This window comes from Cydia strobilella, chromosome 20, assembly GCF_947568885.1.
Source record: "Cydia strobilella chromosome 20, ilCydStro3.1, whole genome shotgun sequence".
NCBI classification, from domain to species: Eukaryota; Metazoa; Arthropoda; class Insecta; order Lepidoptera; family Tortricidae; genus Cydia; species Cydia strobilella.
Genome location: NC_086060.1, coordinates 4,078,496 through 4,095,982, shown reverse-complemented (window position 1 = coordinate 4,095,982; position 17,487 = coordinate 4,078,496). Strand labels below are relative to the sequence as shown.

The 17,487-nt window shown below is 39.4% G+C and overlaps 1 protein-coding gene across 1 annotated transcript in view; it reads right to left on the bottom strand.

Moving 5' to 3' along the window:
- The window catches only part of LOC134750569 (ABC transporter G family member 23-like), an 80,759-nt gene that overhangs the window by 11,517 nt on the left and 51,755 nt on the right, over positions 1–17,487 (bottom strand). The window contains exons 2-5 of the mRNA XM_063685777.1: positions 16,375–16,528; positions 10,847–11,006; positions 8,327–8,589; positions 2,586–2,676 (exon numbers count right to left, since the gene is read on the bottom strand). Of these exons, the coding sequence (XP_063541847.1) occupies positions 2,586–2,676; positions 8,327–8,589; positions 10,847–11,006; positions 16,375–16,496 (636 nt within the window). The 5' untranslated portion in view covers positions 16,497–16,528. The remainder of the gene's footprint in view (positions 1–2,585; positions 2,677–8,326; positions 8,590–10,846; positions 11,007–16,374; positions 16,529–17,487) is intronic.

Here is a 17,487-nt window from a genome sequence, read left to right as displayed (position 1 = left end):
GTTCATTATTTTAGTATGTGGGTATTTTTGCACTTTGTAATTTTTCCTCAGTCACCCGTTGACCACGAACGCTGTAAAGAGTTCGAAACGTCGGGATGTATTATAAATTCAATATACGCGATATAATCCGTTTTCATAGTTTTATTTCAAAACTAAAATTGCTCTAGAAATATCCCTGCTTGGAAATCTTTGTTCAGAAATAATGTAATTATAAACAATTAGTAACAACAACAAGCAATTTATAAAGATCATCGCGTGCTGATTATAATTGATCATTGACGTTGCCACTTATAGACCTTTTAGATCTTAGATATTAATCAATATTACAAAAGACACGGTGAAGTAGTTTTGCAATTAAATTGAGATAAAATCTTAGAGGTAGAAAATAACGATAGTTCATTAAAATATATTTAATCAACTAAAACCTGGTAGCTACCCTCAGACAGAGACGAGGAAACGAGGAAGAAGAAGAGATGACAGGTCATTCACGTAATAATTTAGTCGAATTTCGAAATATTTTCATCCGTTACGACTTACGAGGATCCTTCGTTGAGCTTTTAGTGCTTCCTTTCGAGAATCCTCTCGGAAACTCTTAACTCTAAACGTGTAAGTGAAACCCGGTCAAAAACTACGTCAGTGACCTGTTTTTTTATGTAAAATTATTAATATTTTACCTTTTTATGCGCTGAATGTATGTTATAATATGTATGTTATAATTGTTTTTTGTTTAAAATTATTTTGTAACCTTTAATATTAAGTATTTATTAATTTCAGTTCAATCCATTATATTTCTTACACCCAAACCACAGAATAAATAATAGTACAGAAGGGAAACTTTCTATAAAACCGAAGTTTGACAGCGGTTCAGGGTCGAATCATGCTGTTCCTTTCTAATATATGGCACTATCCCTTTCGGCTATTTAGGGTTGTCAAAATTCAAATCATTATCTTATCTGTGGTCGTGCACGCAAAGGGACGTCAAGTTGCGCAAACCCTAATAATTGCTCGGAGCAATTCTGAGCCGAACGGAGCCGAGTTTGGCCGAAGCGAGGAGTTTCGCACCCCTGCCCAAACGTAAGTGTGATTAAGATGGGAACACAAAGAATGATATCGTATTATTATAATCTGAATATGCCTTCTCAAACATTTTTTACCAGTTACAGTTTTACACTTTTTACTAGCTTCGTGGTTCAAAGCTTCAAAAAACTTAACATACGAGTAGGTTCCGTAGGAATCTGCCGAATCCTACACCACAACAGAAAACTGTGTCGCCGACATGATTTTTTAGCTTATAAGATTTTTATTGTATGCAATAGATACATACCTCTTACCAGTCCTACCTGTTCTACCTGTTAGTTTGTAATGTATTTATGTATCTATTGGACCTGAAAATAATTGATATTTGATTTGATTAAGTGTCATTTTAATCAGTCGTCTTCGTCTTTCCTCATCAGTGAAAAACACCCTGTATTTATAGTTATACAGCAGCTCGGAAATAAACTTTGATCTCCTTCCCTTGCATGTTCTAAGATAATTTGCATTATTCTAAGACAACCTTGACATAGACGTATTGTTGCAAGCGTTTGCGCAGTCTCAGATTGATTGGTCAACGCTTTAGAAAGTATTGTATTTGTTTAGGTAATGTTCGATTAGAATTTTGCAAAGATCTGTCAATGTGATAAAGCCAGTGCAGAAGTGATAATAAATGATTATGATTACCAAATTTTAATTAATTGATTTTCCAAGATATATCGTGTGCCAATAAATAGTATTCTATCTATCCACCCATTAACGGTAGATAGTGTGTTGTCATGAAAACGCATAATAATTTGAACGTATGTAGACATTCAAATTTGGACTTTATTTTCTAAAGGTGACTTGACAAGTTGACAGATCAATTACCAGTTTCATGGAGACTGTATAAAGGAGCCAAATCTCTATGTAAGAAAAGTGTCCATCAAAAAACAGTAATTAGGCGGCGCCACCATACACCGAAATAATACCAAAAACAACCTACGTAATTTGGTCGGGTTATTTGTTGCCTCTGTTGCCTGGTTCATGTTATACTCATGTCCCAGAGCCTAACTAGCGCCACCGGAGAGATTAGGAATTATTATTTAAAGCTGAAAGCGGTCACTTTTGCAACAATTCTGCCATAAGAGATTGGCATCCTTTCTATACCATCCATAAAAGAAACCATTTACTTTATCTATGAATAAAAAAAAGCTTTGACGGACTCTATCTAGCAGTATTTTTCGTAATTATTGCTCATACACTGCTAAATTATGGCATACTCGTAACGGGTGCATTTAAGACGGAAATAGTGTCGTTATTATTGTATCACCGCAAACCACCCAACAGTACAAAAGCTCCCCCAACTGCTGTCCAAAACTAGCTCGAATATCTTCGTTTAGGTGTGATTATACTGATTATTATTTAAATGTCACATTTGAAGGTAAATTACTCAGAAAATACCAAAAAGAAGATTGCTATTGATAGGTACTCAACCGTACGTACCTAATGAACTTGTGACTATAGTTTGTAGGATTTACGGTAGCCCTATATACATTTAAATTGGTAATTACCTTGTGCGCCTGCTTGGTTTCGTCGATGTAGTGCGTGGTGATGATGACCGTGGTGCCCCCTCTCGCCAGTTCGGACAAAAACTCCCATATTCTGCAGAGACAAATAGAAATATAAAAATCAAGATTGTGGAAAGAAAAGGTGACACTTTGCACAGATAAGTATCCCAGTTAAAATATTTAAACGGTTCACTCACGTTATTTTGATCGTGACGGTCGTCGTAATGAATAGAAACATGTCAAGCGTAATTTAACCAAAATTAGGCACGTGAGTGACCCGTTTTAAATGTGTGTGTTACTGTCCGCCTGCAGTCTTTGGTCATATCGGGCGGCTTGCCGTCCCAGGCTAATAACGTCTACACACACTACACACATTAGCGATTTAATGCCTGCCGGCATCGGTAATGGCCTGCTGCTGCCTCTGCGACTATACACACTAGCAGTTGATAATCGTCAGTTTTCGCCTCAAAACCACGGACTGTCCGGCCGATATCCATCGACGCCGACCAGAATCGTCAAGCGGCCACACACTCTCGGTTCGTATTAGTCGTCAGGCCGAAACCTGAAATGGAACTGTTAGTGTGTGACCTTTTGCGATTAACTGACAGATTTATATCATCAGGCGAACTGGCAATCTGTGGGCCCCTTCAGGGAGATTTGATTCGAAGTCTCAGTACGTTCTAGAGTTATAATAAATAAGTTGCTATCCAATGATGATACATACTACAAAAACGCTGACAAAAACACTGATTTAGACTTTCCACGATTTCTACACATTATTAAATTGTAAATTGTTGACCCGACGCCGGACACCGCCGTCCTCGAAACGTCGGAGGTAAATCTCAAAACTTAAATACCTACACGATTAACTCCCGTTTTACGATTTAATAATACTACAAAAAATATATAAAGGATGCATGAGGGTACTTTTGTACACGGGATAAGTTCTAACATGGCGTAGACCAGGTATGAGAAAGTCAAAGGTCTCAGAGGCAAGAGTAATATTAATCTCTGACATTGTAGGTAATAATTATGAAATTACGTAAGAATGAGTAACCGAGCTAATTTACTGCAATCAATCATTTTACACGTGCATCCTTCACAATAGTATGAAATTCTCACGGAATTTTCCAATATCCATTAATGAAGTTATAAAAAACATGTAAAGGCTCCTCTACACGATGGGCCATCATACTGGCCCACTAAGATGGTGTCGGATGGCTTATGGCGCGGCGGGATGGCGATGGGATGGCCACGGTGTCGGTTTTTCGTCCGTACATCAAAGGCAGTGGTCTAGCGATGGTTCGTACGCATTCTACACGTGGCCCATTCCATAGTGCGTGCTCTCAAACATCGCATGGCCAGTCGCTGGTCCAGCGCTGGGCCATCGTGTAGAGGAGCCTTTATGACATTATAGCAGTAAAGCAGCTGCCGCATTCACGTTATCACACTGCTGCCTCATTCGGAAACAGCATCAGAGTTTTAATCTCTTAACTTTTCGAAACCCAGATATTTGGATATATTTACTTAATTATATATTCACAGTATTCGATGTCCATTAGGCACCGTTAAGTTAAGCGTCACAGTTTTGACTTTTGAGGTCTTTTCAACACAATTTTGCATAAAAGCAAGACTACATAAAAGCGAATCAGACCGTGATGATTTTTCAAGGTCACTTACGATATGTTAGACATTACAATTAGTTAATTGTGATTCTAAGCGAGTAATTAAAAGCATGGCCGTCGCGTGTAGGATTCGCTTGGGTTGGTTCTTCATGTATTGTATAGTCAGACACAAAGTAGCGTTTTTTTGGTAAAGAAAACATTTGTATAAAAATGTGAATAGTAAAACAAATTTTAAAAACCTACGGAAAAGTAGCATACACGCCTTTGTTGAATACCAATCTAAGGACCATCGTTGATACATCAATAAAATACTTGCTCAAACCGCCTTGTTGTGTGTCCTTAGGTAATATGGTAAATGGAACGTGGTAACAAACTAAACTGCCTTAATGGCAGCAGGAAAATAAGTAGTTTTTGGCGAAAAACAAGAACCAGGCCCAGTGAACCTAATTTTGTACACGACTGTACGGTTCAGAAGGTAAGATAGTATCTTCTTTTTGTCTGTACGCTGCAAAAAAGTCACGTTACCTACTCTTGGTCAAACATAGTGAGAATTAATCCTGTAAAGGTTTCGAATTGAAGTCGATTTCGTAAAAACCAGTGTCAGAAAGTCAAAAACCGGACTAACCAAAAATCAAAGAACTCGTAAATAAGCGAATATAGTGCAAAAAATTCAAAATTTCTCAGAAATCGACGGAATCTAATGAATGGCTACGGAGAGAGGTGGACCCTGAAAATATCTTAATCGAGGGGTCGGCAAACTTTTGAGAAGATGAGCTAACTGCAGTAGAAATCATCAGTTTTAGGATCATCAGGTGATCCGTCTGCTCGTTTGCCTCCTATTTCATAAAAAAAAATATATATATCGAAAGAGCCGCATAGAAGTTGGTCTCAGAACCCCAAGTGTTAATTATTTGGGTGACTTGAAGAGCCACAATCGTACCTCCAAAGAGCCGCATGCGGCTCGCGGCATTCGGTTTGCCGACCCCGATCTTAATCCATCACTGAGCAGAATAATGTACAGATAATTTTGAACACTGCTTTTGCTGTACACTGTACGAAGCCACAAAGTCTCGGCCATTGTGCGCGGGCGTGTTTAGCAACTTTAATTAAACATTAGCATCGCAACCGTGACGTACCTCACTTGTATACGATGTTTTTTCATTTTTAAGGTTCTGTTCAAAGGGTGGCTATAAACTATTCGCTTTTTAAGGAGAATGAATGAACGGAATTGGGCCTATCAACTTGTTTTTTGCTGTTCTTCGATCCCGTGAATATAGATATTAAAAAATGTTTAAACACGGTTAACAGATGAGCCTAAAAGTACCAAAACTGCATGTTTGATGCAATAAAATTCCATATAAAGATCAAAGTATTATAAGACATATTAAATCACATTTAGAAACGGGTCTATCGCGAATTTATTTTGTTACCTTTATTTACCGACGTTTCGACACAGGTTTCACTGGTAAATAAAGGTAACAAAATAAATTCGCGATAGACCCGTTTCTAAATGTGATTTAATATGTGTTTAAACCGCGAAAGTTTTAAATGTTATAAAGTATTATAAGATTCAGGCGATGTACCTAACCTTGGAAACCAGGTGACCAAAAAAGTGGGTGCCGCGTTGCCTTCGGTTCTGCGCACTCCCTTAAAATGTTCGAGACACCATTGGCCCGTGAACAGGAAACATAAAAATAATCAATCAATTTGCAACATTTCGGTAACATACTAAGATATTGGGCCAACAATGTCCAAACGGCGACCTTGGGCAATGTGCAATTGACAAGAGTAATTCTTGCAGGTGTCCCCAGGTATTTCAGTTAATTGCCTTATAGGACGCAATATAAAATGACACACAATATACCACGAACCAATATTACCCTTAACCGAAACGAAGACAATATTATAGACACACAATATAATTGCAAGGTCAATTGGTGACTCATTGCATTACTTTGTTTTACCTACTTGGCTCGCGAGACATTTTTTTACAATAAGGATAAACGCAAAAAGGTTTTTTCTGCTCTTTGACTGTAATGGTTGAATTAAGATTTCGTATACCAAACTGTAATTGGGTACTTTTCATGTATGGGCTCCCAACTCAACTATAATATTCATTTCGAAATAGTTTAGTCAATTATAACGAATTTGACCAATCACGTGGCGCCGCGGTCCAGTGGAAAAGACACCAGTTCATATATTATGCACGCGTTGATGTCTTTTGTACTACTGAGATACTTACCTAATTTTCTTTAATTATATAGGTTTTATAGTAGAAAAAGTATTATTTTAGTGATATAATCAAGCTCCCTATTATATCACGATTGTATACAATACTATTTGCAATTATTAAAAAAACATGCCAAAGTAATAGGTTACAAACTTCTGTCTAATTCATCATAATCATCATAGACTCACTTAACGAAAATTAAGTACTGAAAAGGCCATGAAAGGGTTCATACTTCATAATATGTAGCATGCGCTTGCGCTGTTAGAAACTCAGATGATGTAAGTAGGTTAGTTCTTAGTGCTAAAAGTAGAAAGATATAAACTAAGGAAAAAACTAACATGATTATTTTGTTTTTATTTAAGGCCCTCGTTTTGACATTGACAGCCAATTAAGATCTTTACACGAAGGTTTGTTTAAACACACAAGCTAAAGTGGAACAGGGCTGTGTATATAATTGTACAGGGTTGTGTATGTTGATCAAATGTCTAAGAAGGTAGGTAATACAAATTAAGGGAATAATGCTACATTTAGCCAGTATTAAATTATTAACCCTTAAGGGCCATTTGCGCCATCCCACTAACCCGGGGTTAAGCGGTTAAACCGTTAACCCAGTGTCAAACTGTACAGGTAACCATGGTAACTGCAGGTTTAACCGGTTAACCCTGAGTTAGTGGATTGGTGCAAGTGGGGCTTTAACGCCAAAAACTTTTCACTGCGTTGTCATTACAGTCTGTTATAGCGTAGGCAGTTTATACTTTAAAGTAAATTATAACTTTATGGTCAAAGTAGCATTTATAATTTGCTAGCTCCTGCATTGGTGTAAGCATGTGCGTGGTATTTTTTGGATATGACAAACGGCGATCAAAAGTTGATCACCATGACGATAGAGGTAGGAAACGTGTGAGAAAATTGTATAATTAATTCCTCTTTAAAATCCATACTTCCTTGCAATTAAATATTTACAAAACACGGTGAGTCAAGTCACGTACTCGTAATGTTGAGAACTGAGTAAACTTTCAATCGACGATGTTTTGTGGAAATCGGAAACACCTTGACATGCTGCATCTGGGTAAATACAGCAATGAGGTTTCATTGCTGAAGATTAAACGTGGAAATAAACGATTAGCTTGTACTTAGTTTTTAATTTATAGTTCTAAAAAGTATTTCTTCAATTCATAATCAATTTGAGGCCAATAAGAATTTAATTAGAAAATAAAATCGATTTTTACCGCGTACAAGTGAATACCTACAAACCGAAGTTAATTTGGATTGCCTTGTCTTCACGAGCTAAAGCAAATTAGACAAGCCGGTGGAAATCGAGTTCTATGGACGCTGCGCCACTGGTACCTGCTTACTTGTGACACCAGTTTACATCATCAGGTTTCTCTAGACTGTTATGCTTTGGTTGATGGCAAACGACCTAGAGGCCGTAGCCCAACAAGGTGGGCAGATCAAGTCCGTTCTACCCTGGACACCCAACTGCACGTCGCGCTTCACGATGCCAAAAACAGGCACAGATGGCGGGACACCGTCAAAGAGAAGCTGATTCCACGGGGCCTCAGCAATGAAGGAACACGATGCGAGGAGGAGGGATACTTTGATACACTTATTAGATACCTGATGTTCATGCTTCGATAATGCCCAGTAAAACTAACTAAAGCTTCTAGGTAAATTCCTCTAAGCACTGGATCAAGTCATTCATGGTGTCTACACTGGCAGTTATGAAACGTTAAATAACATTGTGTGATAGGGACAACATTTCTTTGCTGTCCTCCAGACAGTTGCTTGATCAGTCACCTAGCAGGCGGCAGATCTAGAAGATTGCTCAGGTACAGCTCACTATAGAGGCACTGTACCACCGTCAAATTGTAGGTACTTAAAAGACTTACCGTTCTCTGAGCACAGGATCTAGTCCAACCGTAGGTTCATCTAGGATAAGCAGCTCTGGTTCATGCACTAGCGCTGCAGCCAGCGACACTCTCCTCTGCTGTCCTCCAGACAACTGCTTGATAAGTCTTCCAGCCGGTGGCAGGTCTAGAAGGTTACTCAGGAACTCGAATCGATCGCTGAGCTTCTTTATCTTCATGCCGTAGATCCGGCCGAAGTAGTAGATCGCGTCGCGCACTGTTAGTTCTCCTACTAGAGCTATGTCCTGAAATTACATTTTGCGGTTAAGGCTTTTTAATAAATAACGAAAATCGTAAATCGAGGGATGAGCGGCCCTTCGAGAATATAACCAAACGGGGTAGCCATTAACAGGCGTTCCCCTCTGTCGAAAATAGGCGGCCAATGGTCATAAACAATGTATGGACTGACGTTTATCTGACATGGCTATTTTTACTTTACGTATACATTTGACGTGCCCCTTCCCAGTAAAAATTGGCGGTCCCTCGATATAGTACTTATTTTGCATTATTGAACTGACAGAGAGTTAGATAATGAAATTGATTTTCAGAATTTCCTATATGCTCAGGGAGGGCAGGGAGCACAAGAAAATAAATTCGGCAATTTCCTGGAATAACTACTATGAATACAAACAAGTCTTAAAACTTTTGCTTGCTCTACCCGACAGTTTTGTAAAATTATGTCTCTAGATGAGACGACTTAGAAAAAAGGCTTAGGTATTATGGTCATCTTTTAGCTCCATTGACAAATTACGATAAGACAAAAAGACGCCCTCATTCAGAAGCCGAAAAGTTTAAGAGTAGGTTTTTCATTTGCTGGTGACTGATAGTGAAAAATATCTGAACACGTACTCTAGCGCCTTAACAATAGAGGCGTGTTCAGATATTAGTGAGCACCTTGGCCGCTCCGATTTATCCGATGGCGACTGTACACTTGACTCTTATGAAAACTAAACTACTTAAGTATTATCATGTAATATTGCTGTCTCTAATTTACCGGAATAGAATAACTGTCGGTTGCATGTCGCATCTTCCTATCTCCTATTGTATTGAAGCTTGAAAACTTACGCAATTGTACACCTTTAGTATGATACAATAAGGTACAAAATTAAACTAGTTCTATCTGTAAATATGTACTTAAGACGGATATAGGTAGAGACAGATTGCGTATGATATAAAGGTCATCAGGTCCAAATTGCTTTTATTTGCTTCCATCGGCATCCACTAAAGAAATACTTTTCCCACACCTAAGTTTTTCTATTGAGTTTAGAAATAACCTATTAATAATCGCATTGATGAATGACATAGTCATTAATTAAAGTTTTTCTTTCAGATCATTTAATAGACTTCAAGGAATACTTCATAATTATTCCTCAAGTTAATTGACAGTGTTGAAATTGAAGTATTATTACAGGTGAAATGATGATGATAATTGATAAAACTATCCTATGTCCTTCCCTGGGTCTCAAACTATATCAATACCAAATTTCATTTTAATCCGTTCAGAGGTTAAAGCGTGAAGAGGCAACAGACAGACAGACAGAGGGTTACATTCGCTTTCATAATAAATACGAATTAGTGTTCAGGAGTCAACCGAGCTGTTCTTTCTACTTAAGTTTGAGCTCCTAGGTTTATCATCATCCTCATCGTATTATCTGAAATATGTCCAATACTGGACGTAGATCTCCCAAAAGGATCTCCACATCGACCGGTTCTGTTCTCCATCCTGACTACATTTTCGGTCAGCGTTCGCTACTTTCTGACCCAGCGGCTATAGTATGTAGTTTCTACGACTAAACTAAACGGAGTTATGTGAAGTTGGGTGTGATGACAGCCGCTTTCAGATTTAACCTTTTGGACGCCAATGACTCGATATATACGCACCGTTCCACGCCAAAGACCGATTAATCGGTCATAGACCACACAGCAACATAGACTTACATGCATATGCATAAAGTTCAATTTCAGTTTTGACACTTCGGTGCCGTGGCGCCTGGATGACAGCTTTTGTGTTTGACGGCGTCGAAAAGGTTTAGAAGCGTCGTCTTTTGATAGATCGATGGATGGGTAATATTCCGAAGATTTCGGATCACTTCTCGATGAGATTTAGGACCGGGACATGTGACTTATGCGAAGAAACTTATGCACAGTAGTGGGCGATAAGACGATTATTGCTGTAACTAATAACCGTCTGAGTGACTGTGCTTCCTTGTCTACAAGCTTGTCAAAGCAAATTAATAGTGTCCTCCACATTCACTCCTACCTCCACCGCTCTGAAAGGATGCTTCTAGGAAATCATTTTTTTTTATTTTAAACTATAAAACAATAAAAACTATTCCCCTGCGGCATGGTGCCGTAGATGCTGGCAGCATTTCTTCGCTGTATCGCAATGTTTATTCTTTGTACGAGGAAACTGCTAGCTCTACGATCACCAGTGGCGTCTGTTATTCTTTTGGACAATTCCTTAAATAGTGTACATGCTTTAGGATGCTTCTTAGTCCTCACCTGTGGCATGTACCCAACCCTGGGTCCAGGCACGCCGCTCCCCTTCTCCCCAGGCCTTCCACCCAGCACCCACACCTCCCCGCTGTCCAGTTGCCTTCTCCCAACGATGCAGGAGAGCAGTGTGGTTTTACCGCAACCTGATGGACCAAGGAGGCCGTATCTAAAAAAAAGATTCAATTCAGTGTTTTCATGGTAATTATGCACAAAGAAATATTTAAAAAAATGCTTAAGTGCAAAATATTGAAGCCGCAAATTTCGATAGCTGAAGAAGATGGAAGATAGCGCTGTATGGCCCCACATATATTTGATTTTCTACCTTGTCACCAAACATCATACGATATTCTCATAAAATTATTCTAAAATTTTCTGATAAGCACAAATTAAAATTTTGATAAAAATACATATAGCTCAATATTTATAATCCCTAAAAAAAATAGTTTTATTATATACTTAAATAAGTAAAAACAAAAAGCTTTGGTATACAATTAATCTGTTCTTCATCTCAGGTAAACATATTTAAGAAAAAATATTTTTTTGTATAAAACTCGTATTTCTCACGAATAAAATAACCATTGAACTTAATCGAATCCAGTTCCAGTTTTTCAGAAAGTTTGGTCTTAAAAGTGAAACAAACTTTACAAGTAATGTAACCTTTATTGCATAGGTTTAAGATTGAAATTAAAACAGACTGTGTAATGCACGGAGTAGGATGGAGATGGCAAGTGGGCGTTCCCGTCTATCCGACAGTTAGTAGCGACCGACTCACTTTATGCACAGACTATGCTCAGTTGTTGTGTAAACTTCATGCTCGAATGACATTCACGTCGTACGTACGCTCGTCTAACAAAAATTGATAATTAAATTTAAAATGCCGTATTGTGCAGTATTAAGCTGCAGAAATCACAGCGGTTTAAAAAATCTTTCACGTGGAGGTATTTCCTATCACCGGTGGTTATTTATTTAAATATAATCCGATAAATACGAAAAATCTGTTTCTTTTGCATTATTACGAATGTTCGTTAAGTAAATCTATATTTTATCAGTTAGAACTTAGAGTTCACAATCCTTTGTCACTATTCTTTACGTTTATCTGGAATATTCGCTATCCTAAATGTCAAATAACTTCGCTACTCAGATGCTGCGCAATGTCGATATTTATATCGATAAAGTTAAAGTTACGATATTTCAAGTTTGATGTTTATAATAAATTATTATTTTAGACACGTTTCTAATTATTATTTGGGATAATCAATGTCTTAGTAAATATGGCAGCTCTGGTCATCAAGCACTAAGTTAAGTCGGGGTCATTTCATGGCAACCTTTCAAACCTTCGTATTCCTTTACATACGTTTTTGTTTTTTACACCCATCATATTTTCATCGTTAATATAATTAGACTAGGTACTTAATGCACTTATGCGTAGAATGCATGCAATGTGCCATGAATAAACGTTTTATATTTTCTATTTCTTTATTATTAATTATTGTAGGTTACCACAAGATGCCGATATTAAAAATAAATGGATCAATGCTACTGGGCAAGAAAATTAGTTTCCGCAAAAATATAGCACCATTTGCTAGGAGCATTTCTTAGAGAAAGATTTCTGGGGATAAAATTGCCATACATCTCATCTAGCGTCCACACGCCTAAAACTTAGTTACTAATTTAGTAATTATTAGTGACATTCGGGCTCACTTAATTAATAAAAAGTGTTCCGTACCACGCAAACTAGCGTCAAATATTAGAATTTTGCCGCCCCCCTTCCTGATTTGATAGGTCACAATCTTACAATCAAATCAAGTGGGATCGATGAGCCAGTTTCATGTATGCTTTCACACCATACAATTAATTTGACAATTTAATCAGGTTGTCCCGTCTAGATTGGCCTTAAATGCTGCTACAAGTAAATATATTGTTAAAGACGAATACTTACCTATGTAAGTAATTGCAGATTTGTGATCACAAAATAACAGCAATACCGAGTTAATAGACCTTTAAAGAACTATGATTTTATCTGTTTGACTTTAAGATATATTTAATGTTCACATTAACAACCTAGTTGGTCAATTAATAAGAAACAAATTTCTAGTTAGATATTTGTTGTACTGTACTACATATTATTTTTCATACAATCACGATTATCACTACCTATATTATAATCATAAATAAAGTATCATCTAAATGTGTTAAAACATACGGTAATGAAATATCAATACCTAACTGAACACACAAATATCGATAAAACACTCCGATTACACTGTCCCCTCCCTATATCGTCGAATGGAAAGAAGTTCCAACGGTTAGCTACTCGCAGGCGTGTAGAGGTCTCGAAAACACCAGTGTAACGTGACCGTGAGATCCGTAACAAACCATGCGTAATTAGACCTTACTTATACTGGTTTTTTAGCCCTTTTCTCGCCTGTTATGTAAGTGATTTTAAAATTATATAAAATAACGCCATCTGGTGTTGAGTAGTTGTATTAGGTGAACGTTGAGCGAGCTTTTGTGAGATGAATGAGATAATTAAAGAGTCGTATGTCATATAGCTTTGACATTATATTTTAAACCGTCACTCATGTAGCCTACAGTTGATATTCGTTCGAGAAATGTCCACCGGTAATAACTTTTTGGTATGGAAAGTTGCTACGAATCAGAGCAATTTTGTAAGTGTGTGACGTATATTAACGTGGCTATGAATGTGTGAGTTTAGCGACACTGGTTTTCATACTAAATAGGAGTCATTTCACATCCACTAGTTTATTAATTCGTGGTGTAATGCACATAGTAATATCATGTAATGCCGCTTTTCCCTCGTTGCTTATTATTATGCAATGAACGGTCATGTTCAAGTGGAATGCAATTCCCTAAGTTTACACAGTATTCGCCTAACTATAGCCACATTAATAGGGTATTTTTTAAGTTTTTTTTCTCCCGGGCTAAATGCTACCCTTATGGTTTCGTCGTATTCTCCTGTCCGTCGGTATATAGCAGCCATCTTACTAAATTAAAGTACAAATGTGTCCGCCGCGGTCGGCAAAACGTCCTACTTTTTGCTTGCCATAAAGACGCTTTGACAGGTTATTCGTATAAAGATACAAGCAAATCTCATCCTTATGGTAAGAGACAAAGTGGGACGTTCTGCCGGTCGCGGATACAAATATTTTTAGGTGAAGAAGTTTACTTATATTAAATTTAAGCATTTTTGTAACTGTATTTCTCATGTTTATTTTTCTAAGGTAAATGTGGAAAGACCGTCTACAAGCTCTTTCGTCGTTTCTAACTCTTGAGATTGTACACATAGGATCTCCCCAAAACTATCGACGCGGAATCGGTTAAAGCCGATAGAAAAAACCTGTACTACGCAATAGAGCGAAAAAGGCGTCGGCGCATCGGCAGGCGTCGGCCGATGCGAGCCGAGTCGAATGACGACTTTTTCGCTCTTATTGCGCAGATATAAAGGTTTTTTTCTATCGGCTTTTGCCGAATCCTCGTCGATATAAATGTAGGGAGACCCATACTCCACACTCCACATACAGAAGGTTGGTAGAGCCGAAGCAGCAAAGGTTTTCCTTTGTGACTGTGTGAGCGACGTACGTAGGTATACAAAACGAGAGTTCTTGCCTTGTGACGGTTTTCCCAACCAAACATTTTGCCGGCTTTCCCCGCATTGACCTTACCTACAATAAAGCCTATACATATTTATATATACTTTCATGTGACTCGTTTTCTTGATTGATTGTGCGTCCGTTTACTGCGAATGGAAATAGCGGTGCCTATACCAAACAGGTGGTGCTAATAAGTAAGTTACTTCCTAACTGTACTTTTGTGTGCCAAAAAAACGGTGTGTAAATAGAATGTCGTCGTGATATTTATCTGGCTGTTGTTTCGGATTTTACGAATACCTAATTTTGTTTGTATCGTACTTTATGTAGGGATATGTGTACGTACTGTCCGCGCGCCAATTCCGTGCATTCGGAGGTCGAGCAAGTGCCGCACCCGTACGTACAAAATGACACCACTCTGTCATGACGCCCAACATTCCTAACATTCCTCAGCCGTGCACGGAATTCGCGCGCGGACATTACAGATGTGTCCATCCGTCATTCAGACTCATCTGCTAGACAAACCAATCAATGTACGAGTATGTCAAGAATTAGACACAGACGTCTAAGCTACCTCTACCCTCCATAGTCTAGGCCAGCGGTTCTCACTTTTTTGGTGACGGAACCCTTTTGGAAAGCGAAATGTTTAACGGAGCCCCAAATTAAAAAAATTCGTTCATCACTGTGGACTAGTGTGGACCAGATATATTATTATAAGTATTCTCGCGGAGCCCCAACAGAGGCTTTACGGAGCCCTAGGGGTCGGCGGAGCACACTTTGAGAATGGCTGGTCTAGGCCCTTGTCTAGTGGAGATCTGTTCGCAGACACATTTGTGCCTACTGACTATTTTTATTTGTCAGTTGCACCTATTTTAATTCCGAGACGGTATTCCGGGGGGGACAATCTTCCATAAGTAGGTTGCTGTCGACATTACCTCCTACTTCAGCTGCCACTGATGCGATCGCAAATACTTGTGTCTCATTGGTTTATATTGGTTTACAGTCACGAGAGACCCTTGACCCTTGTTGACGCTGCTTAAATCAACTGTCAAGACGGAAAAGGCTTTTTGACCTATTTAAATTATATTATGTAAAACTTACATGTCTCACTTCATGGTCATGTTAAAATGCCGCATCACGGGCTTGTAGTCGGGTTTTTCCTACCGTCCATAGTACTTGTACGCCCGGGACACTACTACTGCGTGCTCTCGCCCCGCTACATTATTTGTTACTTACATGATGCCTCGCTCCACGGTCATGTTAAAGTGCCGCAACACGGGCTTGTAGTCGGGTTTGTCCTCCCGTCCATAGTACTTGTACGCCCGGGACACGACCACCGCGAGCTCTCGCCCCGCTACATTATTTGTTACTTACATGATGCCTCGCTCCACGGTCATGTTAAAGTGCCGCAACACGGGCTTGTAGTCGGGTTTGTCCTCCCGTCCATAGTACTTGTACGCCCGGGACACGACCACCGCGAGCTCTCGCCCCGCTACATTATTTGTTACTTACATGATGCCTCGCTCCACGGTCGTGTTAAAGTGCCGCAACACGGGCTTGTAGTCGGGTTTGTCCTCCCGTTAATAGTACTTGTACGACCGGGACACGACCACCGCGAGCTCTCGCCCCGCTACATTGTTTGTTACTTACATGATGCCTCGCTCCACGGTCATGTTAAAGTGCCGCAGCACGGGCTTGTAGTCGGGTTTGTCCTCCCGTCCATAGTACATGTACGCCCGGGACACGACCACCGCGAGCTCTCGCCCCGCTACATTGTTTGTTACTTACATGATGCCTCGCTCCACGGTCATGTTAAAGTACCGCAGCACGAGCTTGTAGTCGGGTTTGTCCTCCCGTCCATAGTACTTGTACGCCCGGGACACGACCACCGCGAGCTCTCGCCCCGCTACATTGTTTGTTACTTACATGATGCCTCGCTCCACGGTCATGTTAAAGTGCCGCAGCACGGGCTTGTAGTCGGGTTTGTCCTCCCGTCCATAGTACTTGTACGCCCGGGACACGACCACCGCGAGCTCCCGCCCCGCCATTTTGTGTGCTTAGTGACGCATGCTTGGGATACCTGAGGACAATAACAAAAACCTGTTGTAATAGGAAGAATAAAAAATTGTGACACTATTGAAACAATACAATAGAGAAGTACGACAGATATCACATTGCTTGTCCGGTTCTTGCCTATGACGTAAAGCATTGGGTGTGCGACTCTGCGCATGATATGATGTAGCGCTCGTCTTTCACGTGTGTTATCATAAAGTTGGGTCATACTCAGAATTAAAAACAAAAATAGTTTCTCCTGTGGGCAATAGTTAACAGCTTGTGTGCATATAAAATAGTGATTTTATTACACAGGTGAATAGAAAAGGAATACCCATTTTTGCGGACAAGGGCAGAGCTTTATAGCCCTTAACGTTTGGTTGGGTATGTTGCCAGGCAGAGTGGTGGCAGGTGGCCCAAAATTTTAACGGATTAATGGCCACTTTCGGATAAAAGATGCGCCTTGAGTCCGTTAGCCCGGTGGACGACATTCGGAAGCTCGCGCGGCACTTCTGGAGACTAGCCGAGGACCAGGATAAGTGTCGTACACTAAGATAGGCCTATATTCTCAGCAGTGGGCGATAGGAGGCTAAAATGATGATGATGAACGTTGGGTATGTCCATAGGAGAGACGAGAAGCTAATTGCTATCTTGACCCGCGTCATGCATTGCGTATGCTGTATAATTCTCATTTCATGTCATATCATATCACATGAATTATGTGCGATTAGCGCGACCATAACATGCCTGTGGATTACGCACCGCTTAAAAAATTCGGTATGATTATAACAGTTAGTAGATTAGTCGTAATGATTATACAAACCGCTTGTGCCAGAGATATAGCTTCCGATGAACAGACAGAAAGATTAAATATGCGTGTTACATGTGAAATCTCACACAGAAATCATGTCATCATCTGTCATTTTTAATCGCCGCTTGCGACGCCGCGCCGTCTGCTTATTGCTACTTAATCATTAAGTACCTAAT